The following is a 26,757-nucleotide window of genomic DNA, read 5'->3' as shown; positions in this document are numbered from 1 at the left end:
AGGCATCTGCAACACCTTACTACTAGCTAGTCCATTATCCGACTTTGAAACAAATCTGCTTATTTTCTGAAAATGTGAAGAAGTATTGGGGTTCAAATTAACTATAAGACTACTAATAGATCAGGAGCCTTGATTCCATTGTGCCAAGTACAAATATTCTTGTATGTTGAGGTCAAACCAGTAATACTCCCCAATACTCTCTTAGTTATTCTGAGTATTCCAAAGTTAATCGCTTGTGTCCATCATCTACATGTGTTTATGCGAGATATTTGGTTTGACATATATATTTGACATTCTACTGAGCAAAAAAACACACAATATTTTACACAGGCTAGCTTCAATAATCCTATCTAAGCACATGTCAGTAATTAAGAGATTGGTTAATACTCAGAGAGGTTCTAGCCCCTCATATTAATTGGTGTCAGAATCCAAAGTTGCAAAATAGCAAAAGAAAGATCAATGGAAATGTAATGGAATTAAACAAGATTCCCAGTTTATCACACATGTCCTTCGTGGGCATATTTAAAGGGGTTGTCCGGGCTGAAAATTATCTAAATAAATAAAGTAAAATTCACAGAGCAAAATGCTGAAAATGTCATTATAATCGGATAACAAATAACGAAGTTATTGAATTTTAAAGTTTATCAATATTTTGTGAAAACATTTATAGGCATATCGCCATGAATATTCATTAGGTGGACTGATCAGGTATTGAGGCAGAAGGGGTAGCTGAAGCTTTGATGTAGGTCTTTTCTAGGCTAGGAGTGCCAAATGAAATTCTTTCGGATAATTAATGTTAACCAATTTGTGTTATGTGTAATGAGGGAGGTATCACGTTTGCTTTGAGTTAAACAGCTCCACACTATCCCATATCACCCTATGGCGAATGGTGCCTGTGAAAGGTTCAACGGCACATTAAACCAAATGCTTAGGAGAATGTGCCACGAACGGCCAGAGGATTGGGATAGATAAAAAGATTGGGACATATACTTACCTGCTCTCTTATTTGCTTACCGTGAGGTTCCTCATGCATGTCATGAGAGATTGGGATATTTCCCCTTTGAGTTGATGAAAGGAAGGGCGGTTAGGAACCCTTTAACGATAGTATAGGACTTGTGGTTTGAAGAAATAACAGAAGTTAAGTCGACTTACCAGTATGTTCTTGACTAACATGCAGGGTAGCCAAGACTGAGCTTGAGAAGTCGTCGAGGAAATACAAGAAGCATTTCGATGTCAAGGCTATAGATCGAGGGTTCGAATGCGGTGATCAGGTATTGCTGCTTCTTCCTAATAAGCTGTTGATGCAATGGAAAGGACCATTTGAGGTAGTAAGCAAGGTTGCTCGGTACAACTATGTTCTGCAGATCGGAAAGAAGAGGAAATATTCCACACCAACATGTGAAGCTATATGTAGGCAGGTCGCCAAACGAACTAGACGAGGACGCCGAGAGGATCGATTGAGAAAGATCCCAACGCAGCTGAAACCAAGAGTACCAACAGGTAACACAAGCTGTTGGTTGTTGACGACCACGATATCAATTATGAGAATGGTGATAGTATGTTAGGAATTCCTTTTCCTTTAAGGGATCAGACTGAAAGAGTTGGTGATGTAAGGTTTGGTGAAAGGATTGATGAGAATCAACGAGCAAAGATGGAGACGCTCATCATCCAAGAGTATGCCGATATTATGACATAATGCCCTTGGACAGACAGATATCATTTCTCACGGCGTCGAATTAAACACAACGTTTCATATACGCTCGAGACCTTTCAAGTTCCACAGGCCTTCGAGACACCATTCAGGAAAAGGTTGACATGATGTTGAAAATTGGAATCATCGAGAATTTTCATATGCGGCACCCGTCGTCATAGTAAAGAAGAAGGTCGGTAAGAAACGGTTTTATGTGGACTATCGGAAAAAACGCCGAAACGGTGGTCGACAACGAACCCATACTATACATGGAAGAAATACTTGCAGATGTTTGAGGAGCGAAGTCCTTCTCGAAGATTGATCTCTGCAAGGGATACTGGCAAATACCGGTAAAGGTTCACGACAGAGGAAAAACTTCCTTTGTAACCCCGGATGGCCAATACCAATTCAAGGTCCTTCTGTTCGGCATGGTCAATGCCCTTGCTCTCTTCACGAGGATGATGAGAGGTCTACTACACGGTATACCACATGTCGCCAACGATATTGTCGACAGGCTTATCTTCAGTTCTACATGGGATGAGCACATCGAGGATGTCGAGAAAGTGATGACTGCTCTTCGTGCAGCTCATCTCACGGCAAGACTAACCAAATGCTACTTTGGTTGTACTTCTGTCGAATACCTCGGATATGTGGTCGGCGAAGGTGAATTCAAACCTACCCCCAAAGACGTCGACAAGACACTCAAGGCATCGACGCCGATGACAAAGAAGGAGGTAATATCTTTCATCGGCCTAGTGAGCCATTATCGTAAGTTCATTCCAAATATGGCGGTAACAGCTGTACCTCTCAAAGACTTAACTAAAGCATTGCAACAAACAAGGTAGTTTGGGGTGAGACTCAGGAGGAAGCTTCCTGGGCCTTGAAGGAAAAAAATATGTAAGTTCCCGGTCCTTCGCCTACCCGACTTCGAGAGGGAATTCGTACTTTGCACCGACACCTCGGATGTAGGCATTGGTGCCGTTTTGTTGCAATCCCATGATGGTATGCTCTACCCAATTCAATTTGCCAGTAGTAAGTTGCACACTATAGAACGTGCTTATCCAATCATTGAGCGCGAACATCTTGCGCTAGTTTGGGCGATGAAGAAATTTGCCTATTTTCTTCATGGGCGAAAATTCCGGTTGCACCATTTTCCGTTACCCATTCTGTCAAAGATGCAAACGAAAATCCACGTGTAATGCGGTGGGTTCTGGTAATGCAGGCATAATAGTATCATGTTGAAATAATAATACTCAGATATTACTGGAGCAGACTACTGCTGCCAGCACCCGCTTCCCAGAGCCATGCTTTTAAACCGTTTTGAGACGATTTTGAAACTTGTCGCCGCGCAGAGACGTTTTCCGAGGCCCCACGACGTTTCATTGGTCTCGGGAATCTCAAAACTGTCTCAAAATCGTTCAAAATCTGTCTCAGAGACGTCTCCAGTACTCCTTTCCCGTAAAATTGTCGGTGAATTGCCATTTGGTCTAACCCATTTTGACCAATGTCCTTTCTGTCTCGTATTACATTCCATTTTGTCTATAACCAGTCGGTCTAATTATCTTTTTGTCTACGTAGCAATTCGCCTATTCACATTTCGTATAATGCCCACTTCGTTTACCGTGTATTGATGTATCACCACTTGGTCGCTCTCAGTAATAAACTGGTAATAAACTAAACATTCATTTGGGCATTACATGAAAATGCAATTAGACCATTAGGCTATTAGACGAATTTGTCATTAGACCAAATATATTTTAGATAAACTGCAAAATAGACCAAATGATTAGTAGACCAAATGGGTTAAGCCCATGTGTTATTAGACAAACGGAGAATTTGTCAAACTTTTGTTAGACCAAGTGGATAAAAACTGAGTTGTCCACGGGCTCTGCTGCTGTACTCTACATTAGTCTCACCCAAGGGTAAATTGCCTGTGATTTAACTAATGGCCTCATCCTATAAATGGTCCAATTCCATTTCGTCTACAACCAATTTACCCTTTGGCCTTATTTTGCCTTTTTACCATTCCGTCTAATTTCTATTTGGTCTAACACCACTTGGTCTATTCCTGTAACAGACTGGAAATATTTATTTGCCATTTAGACGAAAAGGCGATTAGACCATTTGACTAATTCGACGATTCGGCAATTACACCGAGTGGTCAAGAGACCAAGCAAGGATTCGACCAAGTGAAGTTCGACCCAAATCTTACTAGAGCAAATGGGTATGTAGCTCATATGGTATTAGACGATCAAAGAGTTTGACCAAATGTTACTGCAAGTGGATATAACCCCCCCCCCCGAAAAAATAATGAAAAAAAAGTAATTCACACAATACACACACACACAGACGCACCATCTCTAACACAACGCACATAACCCTACCACAAACAACAACAACACACACCATGATGCACATACACTACACACCAGACTGGTGATTGAAGACAATTTGTGTAATGGGCGACAATATGTGGTTCTAGGTTTCTTTTTGCCGACACAAATCGGTACAATATGCTTAAAAATTGAGACCGGCACGTGCAGCACAAATTGTCGCGAGGCGACAATTAGTGCAAGGGGGGGGGGGGCAATTTTGTGTCAGTTTTGGCATAAATTGTTGCGGTTTGACAGTTTGTGGTGCAACACACGATACATATTTTCGGGGAGGATGGTTGCTAGATACTTGGTTGAGATCGCTCAGATAATTATTATCAGATCAAGATACTAGACATTTATCCTTATGCGACTTTGAAACAGTTCTCCCAATTCCATTCTCATGGTCCTAGCTCAAAATCAACACACTTCAAAACATGACTGTAAACACGCACGATATGACATGTGATTGATTTCAGACTTTATTCTCATTAATAATTAAGATTAACAAGTGAAAGACAGTTTCACAGAGTACTGCAAGTTAAAAATGAAGGATATAGCCATAGGCTGAAGAAATACCCCAAAGCGCTGATTTACTAAGGTAATATTTACAAGACAATGTTACAGTTGTGAAGACAGATAAAAAAGCTGTCATAATTAGTCAAGCTTTTAGTATTGAAACAGTCTGTACACGTTTGTCTAAGTGCCACATAGCAGCGATTATTACATTTCAAAATAAAAGAATTACGATATATATTTATATATACAAAGGTAAATTGTAGGTCTTTTTCAATTTCACATTTAAAGTAAAATGATAATGATTTATGCATATGGTATTGGAAATTATGAAAGCTGCACACCAAAGTTAACAAAAAATATATTAAAACACATCAGAAAAATATCGTATATCCAACCAATACAAAACCATTTACCGTCAATATTTACATCTCACAATGGTACAATAGTAAAATAGGTTACAATGCATTTTGTGTGGCACATAGAGCATTGTTAATTAAAACATCAAAAACTTATTTTAATAGTTTAGATGAATATTGCTTAAAAATTTTTCATCGTGAGACAGAATGGAAGAGTGTGTGTGTGTATATATATATATATATATATACAAGCAATGAAAACCTATCGTATCTTAATATTATGAAAAAAAATTCCTAATATCTCAACGGCAGATTCATATTCCATAAATAATCATATAAGTTACATAACCATTATTCTTTTGGGATGTTAGAATATTTTTCGAATTGTTCAACATTTAAAAGCTTATGATATGCTTTAGATATTTCACCACGGAACACATAAAGCCTAACTTATATACTAAAATATGTACGCACAAGTAACTTGAATACATCGGACTATCGACCGAGTTAAAATGACAAAAAGCTATACCCCTACATATTATAACAAAATATTAAGAATGATACAACCTTTCCAAATATGACAAAATCCTCAAATAATTTCTAGTCGCCATTGTTGCAATCTATACTCTACAAATTTGCTCTGATCAATGATGATGTTCAAAATGTTCACAAATTCTTTGAATTAAACACTCGTATGATATTGACAGTAAATCTGTATTTGACAATAAGGAGTGAAATGATATCATGCAGCATTCGAATTTCAATACATTAAAAATAGTCAGTTTTTATAATGAATCTCAATGACTAGTACTGTCACGTATAGTCGATTCGTTTAAGTGTAGGCAAATATAGATGAAGTTTAATGATGGCAATGATGATGTTCCACCATTCAACAATGTGACTGTGTAGGAACGAGTTTTATCTTTTATAAATTCGTTATAAAAATAACACGTTTTCCGCAATTTCTTTTCTTTCATTGCTGCTTTCAATCATATTTATCATATATTTTTCAAACAAAATACAAAGAAATTTTATTTGTAATACAAACGTCTACATTGAATAAGCAAAACAAAATGATGTTTAAAACAATTACAGCACAATATCAGTTGTCCATTGCAAGTTTATCATCAAATGAAAGAGAATATGCAATAAAATATCATAAGATCGCCATCTCATTTCATACTCAACAAAACTTGAACTTTCTGTTTTCTTTTCATAGACAGATACTGGGAGTTAACTTTTGAAATATTGCCCTCAGTATCTGGACAGAAACATTGGGAAATAAGATGGGGCAAATGCCTTTCTTCATATATGTAATCAATAAAATTATTTAGATAGTCTTTGGAGCAGATTAACAAACTGCATTTAATTACTCAGATTTCTCCTTGGAATGCTCACGTGATTTGCTTGATTTGCTTTAATGCCCCAGACACAGGCTTGAAGGTGTCTCGTGCATTCTTATTCTTTTTTCCCATTCGTCCTGCTGTAGAAAAATGGCCTTACCCTATCAAAATTAAAGGTAGGATATTTCAAAGATAATCTCTAAAATACTAAATGAGTACAAAAGACGACACTATTTGTACTTCCTTATTATTCAAATTCACATCATTTGATTCCCATTCAAAAAGTCAATTCCTTAAAGTGAATAGGGTATTGACATCAAAACCCTTATGATGTGGGCTCTTCTATTTGATAGTTTTCAAGTTCATGACTTGAAATTCAATACGCTAATAATGACAAGAGCAGTAAATGAATTAAAAGTTGAATAAAATGGGAGTGGGATGTATTGAAAGGTTACTACATGGGATTGTCTTAGTCTGTATTATCCTTCTTCCCAAAATATCTAACGTCTCGATTTCTTTCTCTGCGAAAATTCCAACCCTGTTTGATTAAAAGAGGGGAAAGAAGTACAATAAATCAACATTTTCAACCTAACGGGTATGACGTCCAGTAGAAGACCTATTGAATTCACCTGTAACGTTAGTGTTTTGAGGAAAGATTTTAGTATAATCGTTGTTATTTATTGTTCTATCACCCACATGCACATCACTGACATGATTGTTGAAATCAAACTTAACATCTCCTTGAACAGTCAAATGAACATGATTAGCGTGAATACTACCAGTAGTATCTGGAGGAGAGGCCCTGTCCGGAGGGGCGCTTCTAGGTGCCCTTCGCTTTACTTCTGGACTTTCCTGGTATTCACCAGACGCTTGCAATTTTGAAGGACCAAGTGATCCACTGGGTTGATTCGATTTCATTGGAATAAGACGTTCCCCCTCACTTTCCACTTCTTTATCAGGATGCTTCTCACCTTTGAATTGAGGTTGCTTGTTCCGTTTGATTTGAGCCTCAACCACTTGCGAATCTGAAGCAAATTCATCGGCACGGCCATATGATACCTGTCTTCCATTTCCAGAGCTTTGGTCAAACGGGCTCTTTGTGGAAGAATATGCTCCTTCCTTAAACCTGTCGCGAAATTGTGAGTTATTGTTAGAACCTAATTTTGCAAAACATGTAGACCTACAACTCCCATCCCTTTCCAATTCAAACACTTCGTCGTCTGAGTTACTACTCCCACTACTGTGCTTATCTTTGTCCAAACCCTCACCAGTTATGCCATGGTCTTCCAAATCTTTTCCATCATCAACACTTCCATTCTCTGGAATATTGTTGAGGGTACGACCAATGTTTATCTGGATCGACCTGGCTTGTTCGGTCTCATTGTTTCCATGCTGTCCTTCTCCATGAAGACTGCCGCGAGGATGAAACTTGAAGATTTTGTCATGGGTTCCACTCTGGTGTACCACAGCAGTGGTCTTTGGCGATATATCCTCTTCATCAGTTAGCAGAGAGGTGACAACGGTATCAGGGGTGCCCGGTCGATTCGGAGATTTTTCCGATGGGATTGCTCTTATTTGTTCTACGAATTCCCTCTGAACCCACTCTGAAGTTTGGAGATGCTGGTTATCTGGTAACAATTTGATGGCTGATTCATTATTACCCCCCTCATCAGCCCCATGTGGGAGGAGCTTTACACTGGTACCACTATGTACATTTCTCTGTTCCTCTTCTCTGTTTTTATAATAAACACGAGATCCATTGGCTGATCTGCAAATCAAAAGTACGCAAAGAAATCCTTTCGTAAAAGTTTCATAAACTTCACTTCATAATATCGTGTAAGTGTTAAACCGTTACATTCACATTGTATGTCTGACGTTAATGGATAAATTGTCTTTTATTTTTTTTTAAATATTTTAGGGGAACAAATAAAATGTTATTACTTGCTTAAGCTTAACATTAGAAAAATATTCCATTTATTATTTTTAGGAAAACTTACGAGATCGTACTAAATATTGTATAGTGATATATAACAAAACATATCAATTTACATACCTGGGATTTATTGCAAGCTCTGATGAAGTGTCACCTTTACAGAAATGAAGGGTGAAAATCGAGTTATGTAATACATCTACATGGAAATACATTTGAAACAAAGCCAATGATGATTAATCAATTTTAGTACACTCTTCTTTGTCTTCGTCCCCTTCTCTCTGTTCTCAATTTGGCTTCCTTTTTCCCTTTTCGTATTTTCTGCTCGTTTTTCTGACCCCTCTCTAATTTTGCTCAATAGCCACTTGCACTGAGGATAAGATTTATCTCATAAGATAATGCTGCAAATAATATTGATAACTTTATTTTACCAACGCATTAAAAATATACCTATAAATAAGTGTTAGTTAAACGATGAATAGGGGGAATACAGGCCGATGTTCAGTGACCTAATCGTGAATTCGGATTATACATGTATCCTCGAACATCGAATCCATTGCAGTGTACGCTTTGAAGAAAGGGAATAAACATGTCCCATAATTTATGTCAAATATTATGATATAAAAACATATACACCCTTAAATTTTGATAAGATTTTTCCCCGGAGGGGCCACTTACATTGACGAGTGGATACCATGCGCGACCAAAAACACGTAAAAAGATGTCTTTTTCACGACAGGGCACGTTACGTACGTAACGTGATAAGGGTGTCAAAAACACAGAAATAATGAAAAAAGGGTATCTATTTCACTAGAAAAATTACGTGTTTACGGTCGAATTTGCGAGGATGATAAAACAAAATTAAAATGTTTTATAAAGGATGTCCTTTTCGCCCCAACACTTTGTGTTTAGAGTCCGATTTGCGCGAGGTGTAGAAGGTGGGGTCGTACTAAACCAAATAAGGTAAAGCCGACGACCGAAGGACTCGTAACAATAAAACATTCCTGTACTTGTTTATCATTTCAGGGAATATTTGCCAAGGGTATCGTTTTGTTTCCAATACTTGTTAAGGGTAGGGTTTCACACGCCAATACTTGTTAAGGGGTGCATTTTCAGAATATGGAAATTACGCGTTTAGGGTGCTTTTCGAGACCCCATGGTCGGGCATGGTATCCACTCGTGAATGGAAGTGGCCCCCCGGGGATTTTTCATATATATTTTGTTCATTAAATTCATTGACAATTAAAGCTAATTCGTATTCATAAAAGAATATTTCGATAAACTTACTTCGTTTATTAAGACCACACCAAATCAACCATTCATCCGAGAAGCAACTTGTTCTTCCATATTTCCGACGCATGTAGCAAACCACCAACACGATTATGGTAATAACAGCAACCCCCAAAACACCAGGGGATGATCAGGATGAGGTGATCGAATTTGGGACTTTCAGTCGGTTCTTAACATGAAAAGAATAAAAAATATCAATTAAGGGACGGCAAACGTAAAGTTGATAACTTGTCACGATTGTCCACTTAATCACGTATTTCTTCATACTCTTCGTACAAGAAAATCATACTCTCAACTTCAATTCTTAAGCGAGACTTCACTATATACTGCAACACACTCACAAACTATAGTTTTTCAGATCCGATAAATTTCTTTGATTTTGTTTAGCTGAATAGCAAAGTTTCTACCGTAACAACAAGTCCTTTCTATTGATGAAACACCCATCCCTCCCCCTGACCAAGAGTCTAAAGCCAAGAAAGCTAAGAGTGCGGTGCATTACTGACATAGTCTGCTATGCAGACTCTGAATGGCTCGTGAGGTGGGATCTGCTACTGGTTTGCAAGGGCGAGCGAAGCGAGCTGTCTGCAGCCACAGTAGACGTAGTCTGCTATGCAGACTCCTTGAATCAGCTGTGTTACACACACTGCAGATCTGGGTCTACATTTGTAGACTAATATTGACATGCCAAATTGGAAAACTTACCCGCGGAAGCTATACATCTCTGTAATAGCTCCATGATTAGGGATACAATTTCTTTTTGCAAAATTCAATAAGAACTAAGAATTTCATGAAAATTTCAGTGAAAATCAAAGCAAAATACAAAAAAAGTGCATATTATAGCAAAAATGGGGGGGGGGGGGGGTTAACTGTCCCTCAATCACCATGTAAGGCCATGGGATGCCTGACCCAACTTTTGTTCTCTGTGAGGGATTTGTTTTGTTAGTTTGAGGGGGGAATTGCGTAATGAGTCTAAAAATTTTCGACGACCAGACATGACGTGATAGGCCAACTTTATTTTTTTTCAAATGCGAGCGAGCAAAGATTTTGACCTTTTAGTGCAACAATCAAATTTTGTAACAGATTTTGACATAATATCTAACACATACATGTATATATCAAATTTACAATATTTCTTCGATGGTCCCAATGCCCACATGCATCTGCATGCCAGCGTTTTTTATATTTTTTTTTATAGTTTTATGTACAAGTTAGCTTATTTCTCCAACGAGAGTAAGTACTACTACTACTACTACTACTACTAGTAGTAGTAGTAGTATTAATATTATGAGCATACTGATATGATTCAGTGTATCAAAATATGATATTCGACCTTAAATGATTGGAGGAATGATAACACAGGCCAGGCCATCCCCCACCTGAAAATTGGGGGAGGGGGGATATACTCCCATGTCCCCTCCCATTAACGCTCGCTCCTTCTCTCGTCATTATGAGTGTGTTTTAGCGACCGAGAAAATTTTGACATTTCTATTATTCTACCATAATACACGAATGAGGCTTTTTTCACATCCATCAAAATAACACAGAGTTGCCCATTCCTTTATTCCAACTCCATGAGTAATGCAATGTGGAAACGTAAATGAATAATTACCATCATTTGCATCCCTGACCAAACGGGCAATGATTGGCTGGCGCAGGTCATGTGATATCCCAAATCTGTAGTTCATCTTTTTCAAAATGTCGTCACCATTCGAATCATCAGCAAGGAAGGGGCTTACCTGGAAGAGAAAACAGAAAATCGAGGTCGTTAAAGTAACTATAGAAGAAAAGGAATTGTGAAATATCTCAAGGGACATGGTTTAGATTGACGGGATTTCTTTCATTTTTACTATGATGATAATGATCAGGAATATTTTTCTTCTAATGAAAGGAAATATTTTTGTTGTTCTAAACTAAAGTTATACATATTGCCAAACTTATCAAATAAATAGCATGTACTTTTATTCAAAGTTCCAAACTCGACTTTTTTTTTTTAGATATGAGCAATGTCCCTATCAATGTAATGGTGCAAATATTTTTGACAAGACAAAAATTTTGTATAATATGAAGTTCACTTAGATATTGCTGGTTCCTACATGACAATGGGACAGTCCATAAGCATCTACAGATGAGAAAATAATGAGATACATTTCTTCCACAAGTCGTGCTTTCGTTGATTATAAAGTTTCTTTGACAAGTCGGATGTTAACTTAAAGAATATAAGTTTAAAGACATACCGCAAAGGAACATGACTTTCCCACGAGGACAAAAATGACCCAAAGAGTTCTTGACACGATTAGAATAGGATTCTTCATGCTTCATACGATCTCACGGCAAGTTTATAGAAGATACTCGAGGAAAAACCACTGAAAGTGCGGTGCTTTGGTGAGGTATCCTCGGGTGCAAGGTGTAATTATGCTAGACTAAACACGTACTTCGTGATAAAAATGCGGTAGGTGGTGTTGTAACGTGGATGTGAAGGTGTACTGGAATTGGAGGGTGCTAGTCTTCGGTGTAGGCTCAACGAGATTATAATGGGTGCGGTGTTTTGTGGCCGGTGTTTAGGTTTCATCATTTCGATATCCACTGAGGGGAGCACTTTAAACAATACGTTATTCCAATATAGACTTGTATATTCCCACTTTGTAGTGTTGACAAGAGAACCAAGGTCAATTACCCGAATACCTGGAACATCCAACTTCGATGATGTATGTAAAGCGAGTGAATAATCACTGACAAATCAAATCCAAAATTAAAAATATAGAGTTGCGTATCTACTAATTAAATATCTATACTGTCATCATATATCAAGGGGGCATGGTAGAATACGTTTCAAGTAAGCAGGCACAGAACGAGTGGGCTTCACATGTAATAGGATGTTGTCACTAATACCGGATTCTGATGACATCGTTTCAACAAAACCCATTGGTAAATCTCCCTCATCCATTACAATCAATCATCACCTGCAAATAGAAGAGGAGGGAACAAGTTCAGGATGTGAATTGAATAAAACATACATGTAACTAAAGACATTCCAAAAATGAATACGATATAATGTTTGTCTCCGTTAGGGTCTTTACATAAAATGCAAGTTACTTTTAGTAAAATAAGTGTCATGACGGCCGGGCTAAACAAGCACAGTAATTGGCATCTCTGTGTAAAACCTAAGACTAGAATACCAATTTCTTAACATTCAAATTATGATAAATTACTTCCTATTTGTTTATACTTTTGGGGAAAAATCAAATCATCACCTTAAAAGAAAGAATAAAAAAGAGAGTAACATAACGCGCTTTCGCTTCTTCTCACGTTCAAATATAGTGGGGTATGGTGTGTCATCCCGTAGGACTAGCGTGCCAAAATTGATTTTTTGGTTGTTTTGGCTTCAATAGGGTCCCCTTAGACCAAAAACGATGGGGGTCAAATTTTCAGACCCCTCCTTCCCTTTGTGGGGGGTCCTTTTTGGCGCCATATTCGTCTGTACAAAGCCCAATAGGATAATCCATTGTTTTCAACCTTATTTCTCACTTTTCTTCGCCAATTTTATTTTTAAGTTGTCTGAGGTGTACAAAAATGAATATTTGATGATGTTGTGAAGTCAATATTTTTTCACTTTTGCCATACGGGGGGCGGATTTTGCGAAAAATGCCCCCAAATTGTAAAATATTACCCCAAAAATGTAATTTTCCCACTTTTTGGCACTAGAATTAGGACAAAAAGATTACAAAATGAAGTGCATATGTCTTGTTGTACAGTCCAATAACAGAGGAATACATCACACGTAATTTATATGATTATTATTAATAAATTAATGTAAAAGTCACCCCCATTTCAGGATTTTATGCAGTGAAAACCTAACTACAACACTAGAGGGCGCCATAACTTATCATGATGATATTAGTGTGGTACGGTACATCATGACACACTTCCTGCAGGATTTTTGTGCCAAAATTGTTTTTTTTTTGGATTCACTTGGGTCCAATCTATCACGAAATGATAGGGGTCCAATTTTCCCCACCCTCACCCACTGCCTGAGGGGGGGGTTCACCTATATCGAGACCCACTAAAATCAGGAGTATTAGTAATTTGCGCCCGGTTAAACAATGGATTATTTTATGGAATTTTATCATCTCTAGACAGCTAAAATGCCTATATCTGAAGGCTTCAAGTTGGACGAGCATCCTACCAACCATATCCCCTACTCCCCCCCCCCAACTGACTGGCATACAACTTTCACTATTCGGCCACTCGTTCCGGAGTACAATAACGATTAAAGTACTTCTATTCGGATTGTCAATTATGTACTTCTCGGCTAATTTCCAATTACTGATAGCCAGAAAAAAACACATAAAATATAATTTTAGCCCCCCCCCACAAACACGCACATATGCACATATTCATTATTGAAATAACATGTGATGTTTAGAGAACTTCCGAACTTACATTGTTTTTCAACAGTTGTTAGTACTAATTGACCTCAGGAATAATATACTAAAAATCTACCAAAATCTGCATCAGGGAAAGTGGTTATTTTCAAGATAGTATCCAAGATGGCCACCATTCACTTAAAATTAATGAAAACGACTCTCTCATTATCCACCCTAGAATCCTAATTAGTTTCATACTCCATGGTCTAGGAGTTAAAATAATTTGTTGACATAGGGTAGAGTGAATCTAAGGACCCCAGGATACCTGGAAAATATAAGATGGCATCAAAAAAGCCTGCCATGTGCTAAAACTCCTCAATTTGGTTTTGATTCAATGATTTTAAGGGTGAAGTAGTAAATTCGAAAAAGTTACAAGAACAGTGAGTGGTCTGGTGGGTCCAAAAATCCATGATGGCTTCAAAAAATTTATTCTGAAATGGCTGCTAAAATTAAAGCAGACATAGCTGATTTCATATCGTCCATGGAAATGTGATTTCGATGTTTAATTTTAAACCACTGGTTTGGGTTAAGTAATATATAAGGATAAGTTACAAGGACAGTCAGTGGTCTGGTATGTCCAAAAATCAAAGATGAATTCCAAAAAAATGATCTTAAAATGTGAGAATTATTTTGGTGCCTACACTTATGGGATAAGTTATCATATTGATTCATGAGTTTGTAATAGCACCCACTTGATGAATTTTTTTAATCTACCATGGATTTTAGACGAAATGGAAAACTAAATATCCTTGTTATTTGTTGAATGTATTATCTAACCCTTTATACCACCATGTAGACAACCAAATTATTCCTCACATATTAATATTGTGTAAACTCTGATCATTATTGAGTTTTAGGAATCATTTTAGATGCCATTTTGAAAATTTTCTTGGATTTTTAGGCAAAATGGACAAGTGAATATCTTTGTAACTAATCGAAAGTATTATTATAATCATGAAACCATTGAGTGGACACCAAAATCCTATGTCCTTGGTGAATTTTAAATGAACGATGACCATTTTTAAGTAACAGCATTCACTTTAGACTCAGATTTCTTCACGACATCTTGGATTTTCCGACATAGACCAATGACTGTCCTTGTTATTATATGGTAATATTAATAATCTAGGTATATTTACCCAGGGAAGCCACTTCAGTTCTAAAAACTGTTCTCCCAGCGGGCCTTGCCATTATTACCCCTGCCTTAGATGGGCTGCCTAGGCGCTTTAGCATTCAAGGAATTCCTTCGCGCATTCAGGGAATTTCTACCGGGTACCCATTTACCTCACCTGGGTTGAGTGCATCACAATGTTGATAAATTTCTTGCAGAATGAAACTATGCCATGGCTGGGATTCGAACCCACGACCCTTTCAAAGTCAAAAGACCAATCCACTGGGCCACAACACTCGAACGGTTGTAACTAATTTTCTGACTTTAAAAATCATGTTCTTGATGGATATTACATGTCCACTTGTAAATAACAGTGGCTATTTCAGACTCTATTGTTTAACATACTCGACCAACGACTCTCCTTGTAACTTATTCTAATGTATTATTAGACTCACTTTTCCATGGTAGTCACACACATTCATATTCCCGGATATTGAACAAACTATATCGGTTTTTCAAGCAGCAACAGCAATTTCAAACTCCATTTTTGGAAGCCATCTTGGATTTTTTAACATACCGGACCACCGACTGTCCCGGTATGTTGAATCCAAGTTGGCCTCCAAAAGTTAAATGAATAAAGAATGGAAACGGTATTCTTGTCCCAATTATGATCGTTGAAACCATGGTCTAGACACCGATTTCATCTATCTCAGGTATATAAAAATGTGCTATGTCCATTTAAAGTATCAACAACCATTTTAAACTCCATTTTTGGAAGCCATCTTGGATTTCTGGGTCCTTGTAACTTTTCCCGATATACTTCTTCACCCTTATAAATCTTTGAATAGAAACCAAATTAAGGTCACTTAAGTAACAAAAAAAAATCCAGGATTTTTTTTTTTTAGCCCAAGGCAGCCATTTTGTCCCCCCCCCCGTGGAGGGGGGGGGGCGAGAATCAAAACAAATTAGATGTCCATACTATGAATCGGCATTGGAAATAATTGCTCTTGAAATGTGTCAGCTTTCAAATTTATTGATAAAATTACAGTGCCTAGAATTTGATTTTTTAGGGAAGTGCTTATCATAAGTTATGGCGCCCTCTAGTGTTGTAGTAAGGTTTACACTGCATAAAATCCTGAAATGGGGATGATTTTTACATCAATTGACCAAAAATAATGATATACATTACATGTGATATATTCCTCTGTTGTTGGATTGTATAACAAGACATATTCATTTCATTTTGTAATCCTTTTGTCCTAATTTTAGAGCCCAAAAAGGGAAAAATAATATTTTGGGGGCAATATTTTACAATTTGGGGCATTTTTCGTAAAGTCCGCCCCCGTATGGTAAAAGTTAAAAAACATTGACATCACAACATCATCAAATATTCATTCTCATACACCTCAGACAACTTTAATAATTAATTGGCAAAGAAAAGTGAGAAATAAGGTCGAAAACAATGGATTATCCTATTGGGCTTTGTACAGGCCAATATGGCGCCAAAAAGGACCCCCCACAAAGGGAAGGAGGGGTCTGAAAATTTGACCCCCATCGTTTTTGGTCTAAGGGGACCCTATTGAAGCCAAAACAACCAAAAATCAATTTTGGCACGCTAGTCCTACGGGAGCTCTGTCAGTGACATACCGTCTCACACTAATAGCTGTTAAAGTTGTTTACATCGTCTTGTTCAGTTCTAGTTAAATCCCTGCAAACCTGCAACGGTGCGGTAGTACCGTCTTTGAAGATACATGTATATAGTTTCGTTTTGGACAATCAGTATTTAAAGGTGGTTTTTCTTCAATGTTTTTCACGTCAAAGATTCATGCGAAACACCGTTTTTGCAAAAGTTTCCATACATCTTCATGCTCGATTTCTTATAATTCAGAAATGACGACAACGAATGATTTGTAGCTGTAACAATACCAGCGTACCTAATGATCAGTGCATTCAAGGAAAATATCTAGAACAAGTGCTTTGTGTAGTCCCCACAGTTATGGTTGGGAGCCTGAATACAATTGTATGTCAGTCTGAATGAGAAACTTTTTCCTGTCAATTTTTTGGGCGTTATTGATATGATCATTAATCTTCCGGGACCATGGTAAAACTGTCGGGTATACATGAATGTAGAACCTGAATTTATCGTAAGAAATGCCAGAAAAGAAATTGTAAAAGTATTCTACATACTTCCTAGAGATTCCGATAAATAAAGAGAAGTAGAATGAAAATGACGGTCCTCAATTAAATACAGTGGCATTAAAATGATAAACACACTTCTGAAAACTCTCAGCTTCAAGTCTGACCAGCTTTCCATGTGAAGACATGCATAACAGATACATTTACTTTGCTAAACACAATCATAAATCAGGGATATCCCTGCATAAATGAAGTTCTGGACAAGATACACACGCATAGTTTCACGTATTGCCTTCTGTAAGGTAACAAAGTAAAGCTGAAGATAATGCTTTCAATGCCAATTAAGTGAGTGAACAATGAAATCTTTATTGGCAATGAAAGCATTATCTTCAGCATTATGATGTATATTATATATATATATATATATAAATCAAAGAGTTCGTCGGCGTCATAATGTAGAAACAAAAGACTTAATAGAAACACTATGAGGAGACATAATCTTCAAAATTTTTGGTCATAGACCTTCTGCAGGGATGATTTTATTATTGCAGGGATGATTTTATTGAAGAAGGTCTATTACCAAAAATTTGGACTTAATATTTTAAAACACGTGACTAAAAAGAATATTTTAGTATTGACGCCATCGGAAATGGATAATGGGTGGTATTCTAATAAAATAATTTTATTAAATCCATGGTTAAGTCAGACCTGGGTTAACTTAGATTACACTTTTTTGAAGAAGGATTTGTCAGATTATTTACTAGTTTAAAATTATTATTACCCGGCTGATTTTTTTTTCTAAAAAAATAACTGAGTTTTGAAATGAGAAGAATTGGAAAAAAAGGATTTTAACAAAGCAATAATGACATATTATCATTGCAACCAATATCGTAAATAAGGAAGAAATATAATGAAGCCAGTATTCTATAGAAGTGTGGTTAAAAAATCCTCTCTAGACCAGGGTTAAACCAAGTTTAAATTGTATAAGCAGATCATACTTACAGTATTACACCATGCTGTTTCGGTATTATATGCAGGCTAGACACACACAAACAACAAAAATGCGTCGTTCCTTTTTTTCGGAAAACGAAACCTCAAAGATTTTGAGTGGGTCGTTTTACCATTCATTCATACTTTTAATTCAATATAATCTTTACTACCAAAATGTTTTAGAATAACCCGACCATCTGCCTAAAACACCCAAAGACACCGTGTTTCAAAGTCCAAACACCCACTGAATCGGATGCATTATTATTCATTTCACGCACGGGGATTTCTTTTATAATTATTTTTTAAACATGAGTCATTTTTGTACAGCAGTATTTCTCGAATGATAATAAAGGAGGACACGAAGACGACCATGCACTTCCAGTGACAATCAATATCAATGTATTTTGCAAATTAATTCGTAAAAACGACAGAATAATAAATAAGTCTATTCATATGACCTCAAAATGGGAATACCTTGAAATAAAATATTTCGCTATTCCAAAGACATTTTTTGTTGTTAATCTAAAGATGTTAACCAATATTTTAAAATGCGGTAGAAGTGGTGGGGATGCTGCCCCTGTACAATTATGCTTACCATGAATCACCAGACCGACGCAATTATGACTTTAGCAAACATGGTTGGCTATTAAAGTTTCAGTACGTTTAGATATTTCGTACTTTGATTATAATGGCGTTTCCATAGTTTCCAGTTTCTTAGTAAAACACAAAGTCCACGTGCATGTTTATTGTGTAGCTGAATCAATAAAATAACACTGACAAGCAAAGTAGTAACATGACACAAAATCCGGGGAACACGATAAAAACTCGGGTAAAAACTACATCATCATTAATTGGGTCTGATCGATCAGTTAAGAAAATTGTGTGCATTGTGTACTTGTGGTGTCCTATGATGAGAATGTAACCAACATGATCCAACTTTATTTGCACTTTCTCAAATATCGTTATATGTAGTATATGGTTTCCTCAATCAATCTGAGATGAAGACTACTTTGGACCATATGATTTTAATTAACGCGATAGTGTCATTAAAATAGCACTTTTAAGCAAAAAATATCGGTCTGTTACCCTTTCGTTATTCCCGAAGGATTCAAGGAGATAATTAAAAATATTCGACAATGTTGCCAACCGACTTGGATCGTACTTGCGAAAAAGAATTGAAAAGTCATGCTTGCGAACAAGAATGAAAAAGTCATGCACCTAATGTACGTCGCACACAGATATTTTTATTGATTTTCCTTTAAATAAGAAAACAAAACAACAAAACTAGTCATTTAAGGGAACATTTGCGGATATTTTTCAAGATAAACTCTAAAATTTTCCATGTTGCTTACTAGGAGTTGATTAAAAAAAGTCTTCTGCATTATAATACAAAATAGGGTGTACATTCAGGGGGCCGGGGGAAAACATCAATTTTCTCCAAATAGTGTTGCAACTTGAAAAAAAAATGATAATATGCAATACAAATATAATTAAAACCCCATAAAACCATTAAACTTTGCAAAAAAGAATAATTTTAAAGGAAATTGTCAACGCACTAGCCTTGATGACTTTTTGGACAAATCCTCAATGCATGGTTAACAGTTTTTGGTAATGGGCAATATTTTTGTTAGATAAGGTGAACCCCTCCAAAACTCTTCAACAACTTTACAATTTGTAATACGGAGTATTGTAAACCTGAAAGATAATGACGTCATATCGAGGCACTCTGCATTTGATTTGATCCCATTCCCCGAATAGCCCATTCTGATTGCGAACGCCTGATATTATGCATGGCTGGAGAACATAGAATACCGTAGCACCCACGCAATAGATCAGCTGATCTTAGAAGAAAAAAAATAAAAGGCCAGTAAAATTTGAACGTGTTCGAACGTTCGGACAGAGCAGAATTTAGGTCACATAATATCCCTCTAGTTGACCACAACAATGCATATAATTACCTTTGAAATACAAATATCATCGATGACTCACCTATTCTGGAATCTTATTTATACCAAGGCGCCACGATGTATCCATATCACAGACATTTCCAACAAGCTACAGGTGGTTCGATATCAAGTGGCACGGAACACGAGGCGTAAAATGCGACCCTGCATTTACGAATGGCGCTCGCGCCCGGCCAACTCCTCGGCTGTGTGTGCATGACAGTGGGGGACAATGGGCGCTTTGTGGTTGTGCATTGGAAAAGGGGAATATCCCGAATTGAAAAAGATGACGTAATGTTTAAAAGAATTCTCTGAAATTCATGTTGCACGATAAAACAAAGACCATTTCAAATGGCCTTGCGGGAAGCGATGGTGCTGCGTGTGTTATTCTCCATAGCTAGGCAGCACCCCCTGGTGGCAAAATGGAGAAATGTAACCAAAATGACGTACATTTTGTAGTGAACCCCATTTTTTGCTTGTTAAATTTACATCAGCATCCCCGGTATGAGGAAAAAAATTATTCAAAATTTTCATTGCATTTTTGACCATCCGTATCGTCCCGCCATTCTTAGAATCATTGGTAGCAATGTGTGGATCCATGTATATAGCGACCCACCGGATCATGGATCTCGGATTGGCTAGAATAGACAAGTTCGTAGTTACTTTATGGACAATTTTGGTCAAATGACCTTAAATTTATGTCATTATGATAGGCAGATTTTAAAGCAAGATATTACGTAAGCTTGCCTTACATAGCAAGATGAAGAAATTGAATAGACCTGGGGAGCGTTTCATGAACGGACTTGTCAGACGTTTTATCCGACAAGTCCTGCTTTATCCGACAGTTACTATAGTAACAGTGCTAAACCAATCAGAATCCAGGAAAGTTGTCAGATCTGACAACTTGTCGGACGAAAATATTGATGAAACACTCCCCAGGTGACTAGAATAGCAAACGAATGAACACTTTATGAAGGTAAATGCCCGGGGGGCCACTTACATTGACGAGTGGATACCATGCGCGACCAAAAAAACACGTAAAAAGGATGTCTTTTTCACGATAGGGCACGTTACGTACGTAACGTGATAAGGGTGTCAAAAACACAAAAATAATGAAAAAAGGGTATCTATTTCGCTAGGAAAATTACGTGTTTAGGGTCGAATTTCCCGGGATGATAAAACAAAATTAAAATGTTTTATAAAGGATGTCCTTTTTGCCCCGACACTTCGTGTTTAGGGTCCGATTTGCGCGAGGTGTTGAAGGTGGGGTCGTTCTAAACCAAATAAGGTAAAGCCGACGACCGAAGGACCCGTAACAATAAAACATTCCTGTACTTGTTTAGGGGTTCATTTCAGGGAATATTTGCCAAGAGTATCGTTTTGTTTCCAATACTTGTTAAGGGTAGGGTTTCACACGCCAATACTTGTTAAGGGGTGCATTTTCAGAATATAGAAATTACGTGTTTAGGGTGCTTTTCGAGACCCCATGGTCGCGCATGGTATCCACTCGTGAATGGAAGTGCCCCCCCCCCCGGGGGTAAATGTTGCATTCCTACTTTGAATGCTAAGCAGCGTAGGCCTACTTGGCAAACTGTGAAATGCCAGTCGTTCGTGGATGCATTGTTTTTTTGTGGATTTATTTCATGAAAACCACGATCAAGACATCAAACTTGGTGCTTATCTCATTAGATTTTAAACCACTATGGCACTGTAGTACAAATGACCTTCTGTTCATGCATAGAATCCCTTGATCATGCGCAGAAAGGAACGACAAACTGGCTTATTTTCACACTGTTGGCTTTCAATATTACTGGCTGAAGAAAGCCATAGAATTTCACTATCAAGCTCAGAAAATGATTTGCATGTCGATCAAAATAACGAAACCAAAATATACAATATTATAAATACAAATACTGATAAATAAAACCAATTAATAAAATTCATGTTAATGCTGAAATCATATCGTTTGTCAATTATTTGAAACAGTTATGAGTATATACAAGACGTTCTTAGAAATTGTCGAGGAAAAAGTACATTTATAATTAATGTGTCAAAATTAAAGGTGTGATTTAGGCCTATGAATTGAGAAAACGTAATCTTCATTTTTTGACGTGTGTGGTTTCTTGGTGATTTACATACTAAACTTTTTGGTTCAAACTTTCTGATCCCCCCTTATATTCATGCCAGGAGGCTCTCATGCATGCATTCAATCACATTATTGATTATATTGACCATCCTTCTTTGGCGATTATTCAATCACTTGCATTTCATTTGTTTTCATTTTGATTAGATTGTCTAAAATTGCTTTAAATGATTGATTAAACTATAAATCTTTCTGTCGAAATTTACAAGACTTACTTTTGGTATTACATGCGTTACAGTGTTGAATAGAGAGGATATTTTACTTCTCTTTTTTTTCCTTCACATCCTGCGCACCTCATAGAAATGCCCACAGAACATAGAGGCTGCCGATCTTAACATGATGGGGTGATTTGAACATGACCCATTTTAAATACCCAACGCCTCAAGATTTTTTTTCGGGGGCTTCCCTTTGCTTCCTTCTTCTATCTCGATCCTTCTATCCGATCCCATAATGAGCAGCGGCCCCATTCGGGGGGGGGGGGGGGTGCAAGTTCCCCGTTCGGATATGCGCATTTAGCTTCGCGCACAGCAAGGCACGCGTGTCACTCTCGCTGTATTTTGAAATCTTTTCTAATTTTGCCTGCATTCCATGTGAATCTGCTATAAATTTGTTGCATCAAATGCTCCCAAAATAAGGGCAACACTGCACAAGAGAGCAGGACCCCGACCGCAAGGCTCTCTGCGCTTCGTGCACATTTTTTTGTCTAAGTATCCACTTCACCCTGGCCCTTTCAGGTTTACTTGGAGTCTCGGCTGGCCCTTCAAAGGAAAAGTTTGAGAATCCCTGCCATAGGCGATGGTTTAGTGCGTAAGAAAGGATCACCAGTCGTTCTTAAAGTCGCTCTTAACTTACGAACAGCTTTATGAAACACCCACCCTGGGGGGCGTTTCATCAATATTTTCGTCCGACAAGTTGTCAGATCTGACAACTTTCCTGGATTCTGATTGGTTGAGAAGCAATGTTACTATAGCAACTGTCGGATAAAACAGGACTTGTCGGAAAAAACGTCTGACAAGTCCTTTCATGAAACGCTCCCCAGGTCAGCAGCCAACTGTCTTAATGCGCGTTCCGCGCATCTAATCAAGTTGGCTGAAGTTCACCTTGAAGCTAGCTAAAAACGTAAACATTGCGCCGGAACTAATTTCAATAATTTGGGTCGACGGAGAAAGGTCATCGTTTTCAATGATTAGTTTGTTGGGACATAAAGTATTAGAATGCCGAGTAATTGATATCTAAATGATGTTTTTTCAACTTCTGCTGTTTGTTCTCACTTTCAGGCTCTGTGTTGGCGTTTCTATATCGGGATGTCTAGATATACCAACGCCAACGGTAAGAAAATATGTTGATAAAACTTTCGTTTTGATTTGATTTGTTGACTCGGGTCTGCGTTTATTTTTTTCCTCAATTGAATTTCAGTTATACACTCAGCAAAAAAAGTTCTTGGACACTTATAAAAGTTAAAATGTTCCATATAAATATTTGATTAAAGGCAAATTATTGTATGTCAACATGACCAGACAATATTCCTCTTCCAGTATGACATGAAATTTTCATGTGAACAGTCATGCATGGGTGGTTAAATGCTTTAAACAATGTTAATGCTGAAATCATATCGTTTGTCAATTATTTGAAACAGTTATGAGTATATACAAGACGTTCTTAGAAATTGTCGAGGAAAAAGTACATTTATAATTAATGTGTCAAAATTAAAGGTGTGATTTAGGCCTATGAATTGAGAAAACGTAATCTTCATTTTTTGACGTGTGTGGTTTCTTGGTGATTTACATACTAAACTTTTTGGTTCAAACTTTCTGATCCCCCCCCCCTTATATTCATGCCAGGAGGCTCTCATGCATGCATTCAATCACATTATTGATTATATTGACCATCCTTCTTTGGCGATTATTCAATCACTTGCATTTCATTTGTTTTCATTTTGATTAGATTGTCTAAAATTGCTTTAAATGATTGATTAAACTATAAATCTTTCTGTCGAAATTTACAAGACTTACTTTTGGTATTACATGCGTTACAGTGTTGAATAGAGAGGATATTTTACTTCTCTTTTTTTTCCTTCACATCCTGCGCACCTCATAGAAATGCCCACAGAACATAGAGGCTGCCGATCTTAACATGATGGGGTGATTTGAACATGACCCATTTTAAATACCCAACGCCTCAAGATTTTTTTTCGGGGGCTTCCCTTTGCTTCCTTCTTCTATCTCGATCCTTCTATCCGATCCCATAATGAGCAGCGGCCCCATTCGGGGGGGGGGGGTGCAAGTTCCCCGTTCGGATATGCGCATTTAGCTTCGCGCACAGCAAGGCACGCGTGTCACTCTCGCTGTATTTTGAAATCTTTTCTAATTTTGCCTGCATTCCATGTGAATCTGCTATAAATTTGTTGCATCAAATGCTCCCAAAATAAGGGCAACACTGCACAAGAGAGCAGGACCCCGACCGCAAGGCTCTCTGCGCTTCGTGCACATTTTTTTGTCTAAGTATCCACTTCACCCTGGCCCTTTCAGGTTTACTTGGAGTCTCGGCTGGCCCTTCAAAGGAAAAGTTTGAGAATCCCTGCCATAGGCGATGGTTTAGTGCGTAAGAAAGGATCACCAGTCGTTCTTAAAGTCGCTCTTAACTTACGAACAGCTTTATGAAACACCCACCCTGGGGGGCGTTTCATCAATATTTTCGTCCGACAAGTTGTCAGATCTGACAACTTTCCTGGATTCTGATTGGTTGAGAAGCAATGTTACTATAGCAACTGTCGGATAAAACAGGACTTGTCGGAAAAAACGTCTGACAAGTCCTTTCATGAAACGCTCCCCAGGTCAGCAGCCAACTGTCTTAATGCGCGTTCCGCGCATCTAATCAAGTTGGCTGAAGTTCACCTTGAAGCTAGCTAAAAACGTAAACATTGCGCCGGAACTAATTTCAATAATTTGGGTCGACGGAGAAAGGTCATCGTTTTCAATGATTAGTTTGTTGGGACATAAAGTATTAGAATGCCGAGTAATTGATATCTAAATGATGTTTTTTCAACTTCTGCTGTTTGTTCTCACTTTCAGGCTCTGTGTTGGCGTTTCTATATCGGGATGTCTAGATATACCAACGCCAACGGTAAGAAAATATGTTGATAAAACTTTCGTTTTGATTTGATTTGTTGACTCGGGTCTGCGTTTATTTTTTTCCTCAATTGAATTTCAGTTATACACTCAGCAAAAAAAGTTCTTGGACACTTATAAAAGTTAAAATGTTCCATATAAATATTTGATTAAAGGCAAATTATTGTATGTCAACATGACCAGACAATATTCCTCTTCCAGTATGACATGAAATTTTCATGTGAACAGTCATGCATGGGTGGTTAAATGCTTTAAACAATAGCAATGTCCGTGAAAAAAATTGCAAGAACTGGATCAGTCAGTGCATGGCTGGTTACAGGCATTAAACAATAGCAATGTCACTAAAAGAAAATGGCAAGAAAACGATCAGCCATTCTTTCAGTTGTGAAAGTTTAAGTGGCATAGATATCCATCAAACGATAAAAGCATACTTTTGTGTATATATATTTTTTCATACATTTGTAGAAAATAATACCACTCTAAAAGAGAAGAAAAAGTTATCCACCTTGGATGCTTCACTATTCCACTAGAATTTTAAATCAAAGTTTATCGATGAAACAAATGTCAAATTCCAGTATCTTGGCATAAGCAAAAGAAAATTCAATACCTCGTTTGTCCACCCTGGCTCTGAATGTGTGCAGCACATCGACGTCGCATGCTTGTCACAAATCGGCGAATTTGCTCTGGGGTGATGTCCCATTCATCCCAGAGATAACGCCGGACATCTTGAAGAGTGTCTGGTTGAATTCTTTGATTGACGGATTTTCCTATCTTTTTGTTTTATTTAAAGGAGCTCTACTATGTTGGCAGATTTGGTTTTGGCCCTAACGGCGGACAGCTCTCCTATGAATTAAAGGAAACCAAAACCCAAGAAGAGAAGCAATCTTATTGGAAAGAGTAAAATGAGAGAAACAATTTAAAAAAAGTTTCATCAAAATCGGTTATGAAATAAGCAAGTTATGGACGATTAAAAAGTCTTGTTTTACTTACTATGTGGATCCTCAAATTGGCATACGTGCTTCAAAATGGCTGATTTTGTGGACAACTCTCCATTTGTTTTGTACACATATTTTCAGATTTTCCCCTTTATTTCACATATTTCACATTATCTCCTCCCGACCTAGACGTATATGGTGTGGATTGTATTTTCCCATGACATATGTTGTGCTCAGAAGGAGGCAAGATACAATTTGAAAGATAATGAGGAAAATCTGAAAATTTGTGGACAAAGCAAATGGAGAGTTGTCCACAAAATCAGCCATTTTGAAGCACGTTTGCCAATTTGAGGATGCCCATAGAAAGTACAACAACAGTTTTCAAACTCCCATAACTTGCTTATTTCATAACCGATTTTGATGAAACTTTTTTTAAATTGTTCCTCT

The 26,757-nt window shown here is 37.4% G+C and overlaps 1 protein-coding gene across 4 annotated transcripts; it reads right to left on the bottom strand.

Annotated features, from left to right (window-relative positions):
- Positions 1-5,228: 5,228 nt before the first annotated feature.
- On the bottom strand, positions 5,229-20,293 carry LOC121422688. 4 transcript variants are annotated; one of them, XM_041617863.1, is made up of 6 exons: positions 20,120-20,293; positions 11,735-12,460; positions 11,110-11,236; positions 9,498-9,669; positions 8,334-8,367; positions 5,229-8,048 (listed from the first exon to the last, which is right to left on the bottom strand). In XM_041617863.1, the coding sequence occupies exons 4-6, from the start codon at positions 9,568-9,570 to the stop codon at positions 6,869-6,871; spliced, it is 1,287 nt and encodes a 428-aa protein (XP_041473797.1). In that variant the 5' UTR covers positions 9,571-9,669; positions 11,110-11,236; positions 11,735-12,460; positions 20,120-20,293; the 3' UTR covers positions 5,229-6,868. The 4 variants fall into 4 exon arrangements, with proteins under 4 accessions (XP_041473797.1, XP_041473789.1, XP_041473804.1 ...); XM_041617855.1 differs by having other exon boundaries at positions 20,151-20,293; XM_041617870.1 differs by having other exon boundaries at positions 11,735-11,863; positions 20,151-20,293.
- Positions 20,294-26,757: the final 6,464 nt, after the last annotated feature.

Source organism: Lytechinus variegatus, chromosome 1 (genome assembly GCF_018143015.1).
Source record: "Lytechinus variegatus isolate NC3 chromosome 1, Lvar_3.0, whole genome shotgun sequence".
NCBI classification, from domain to species: domain Eukaryota; kingdom Metazoa; phylum Echinodermata; class Echinoidea; order Temnopleuroida; family Toxopneustidae; genus Lytechinus; species Lytechinus variegatus.
The sequence above is the reverse complement of the archived record's forward strand: the minus strand, read 5'-3'. Positions and strand labels throughout refer to the sequence as shown.

Bases quoted from the DNA above. Each gene is read 5' to 3' on its own strand.
- LOC121422688 (XM_041617863.1), bottom strand. From the start codon at position 9,570: ATGCGTCGGAAATATGGAAGAACAAGTTGCTTCTCGGATGAATGGTTG. The intron at 8,368-9,497 runs GTAAGTTTATCG...ATTTCTGTAAAG, and splicing joins GTGTGGTCTTAATAAACGAA to GTGACACTTCATCAGAGCTT. The intron at 8,049-8,333 runs GTATGTAAATTG...TTTGATTTGCAG, and splicing joins GAGCTTGCAATAAATCCCAG to ATCAGCCAATGGATCTCGTG.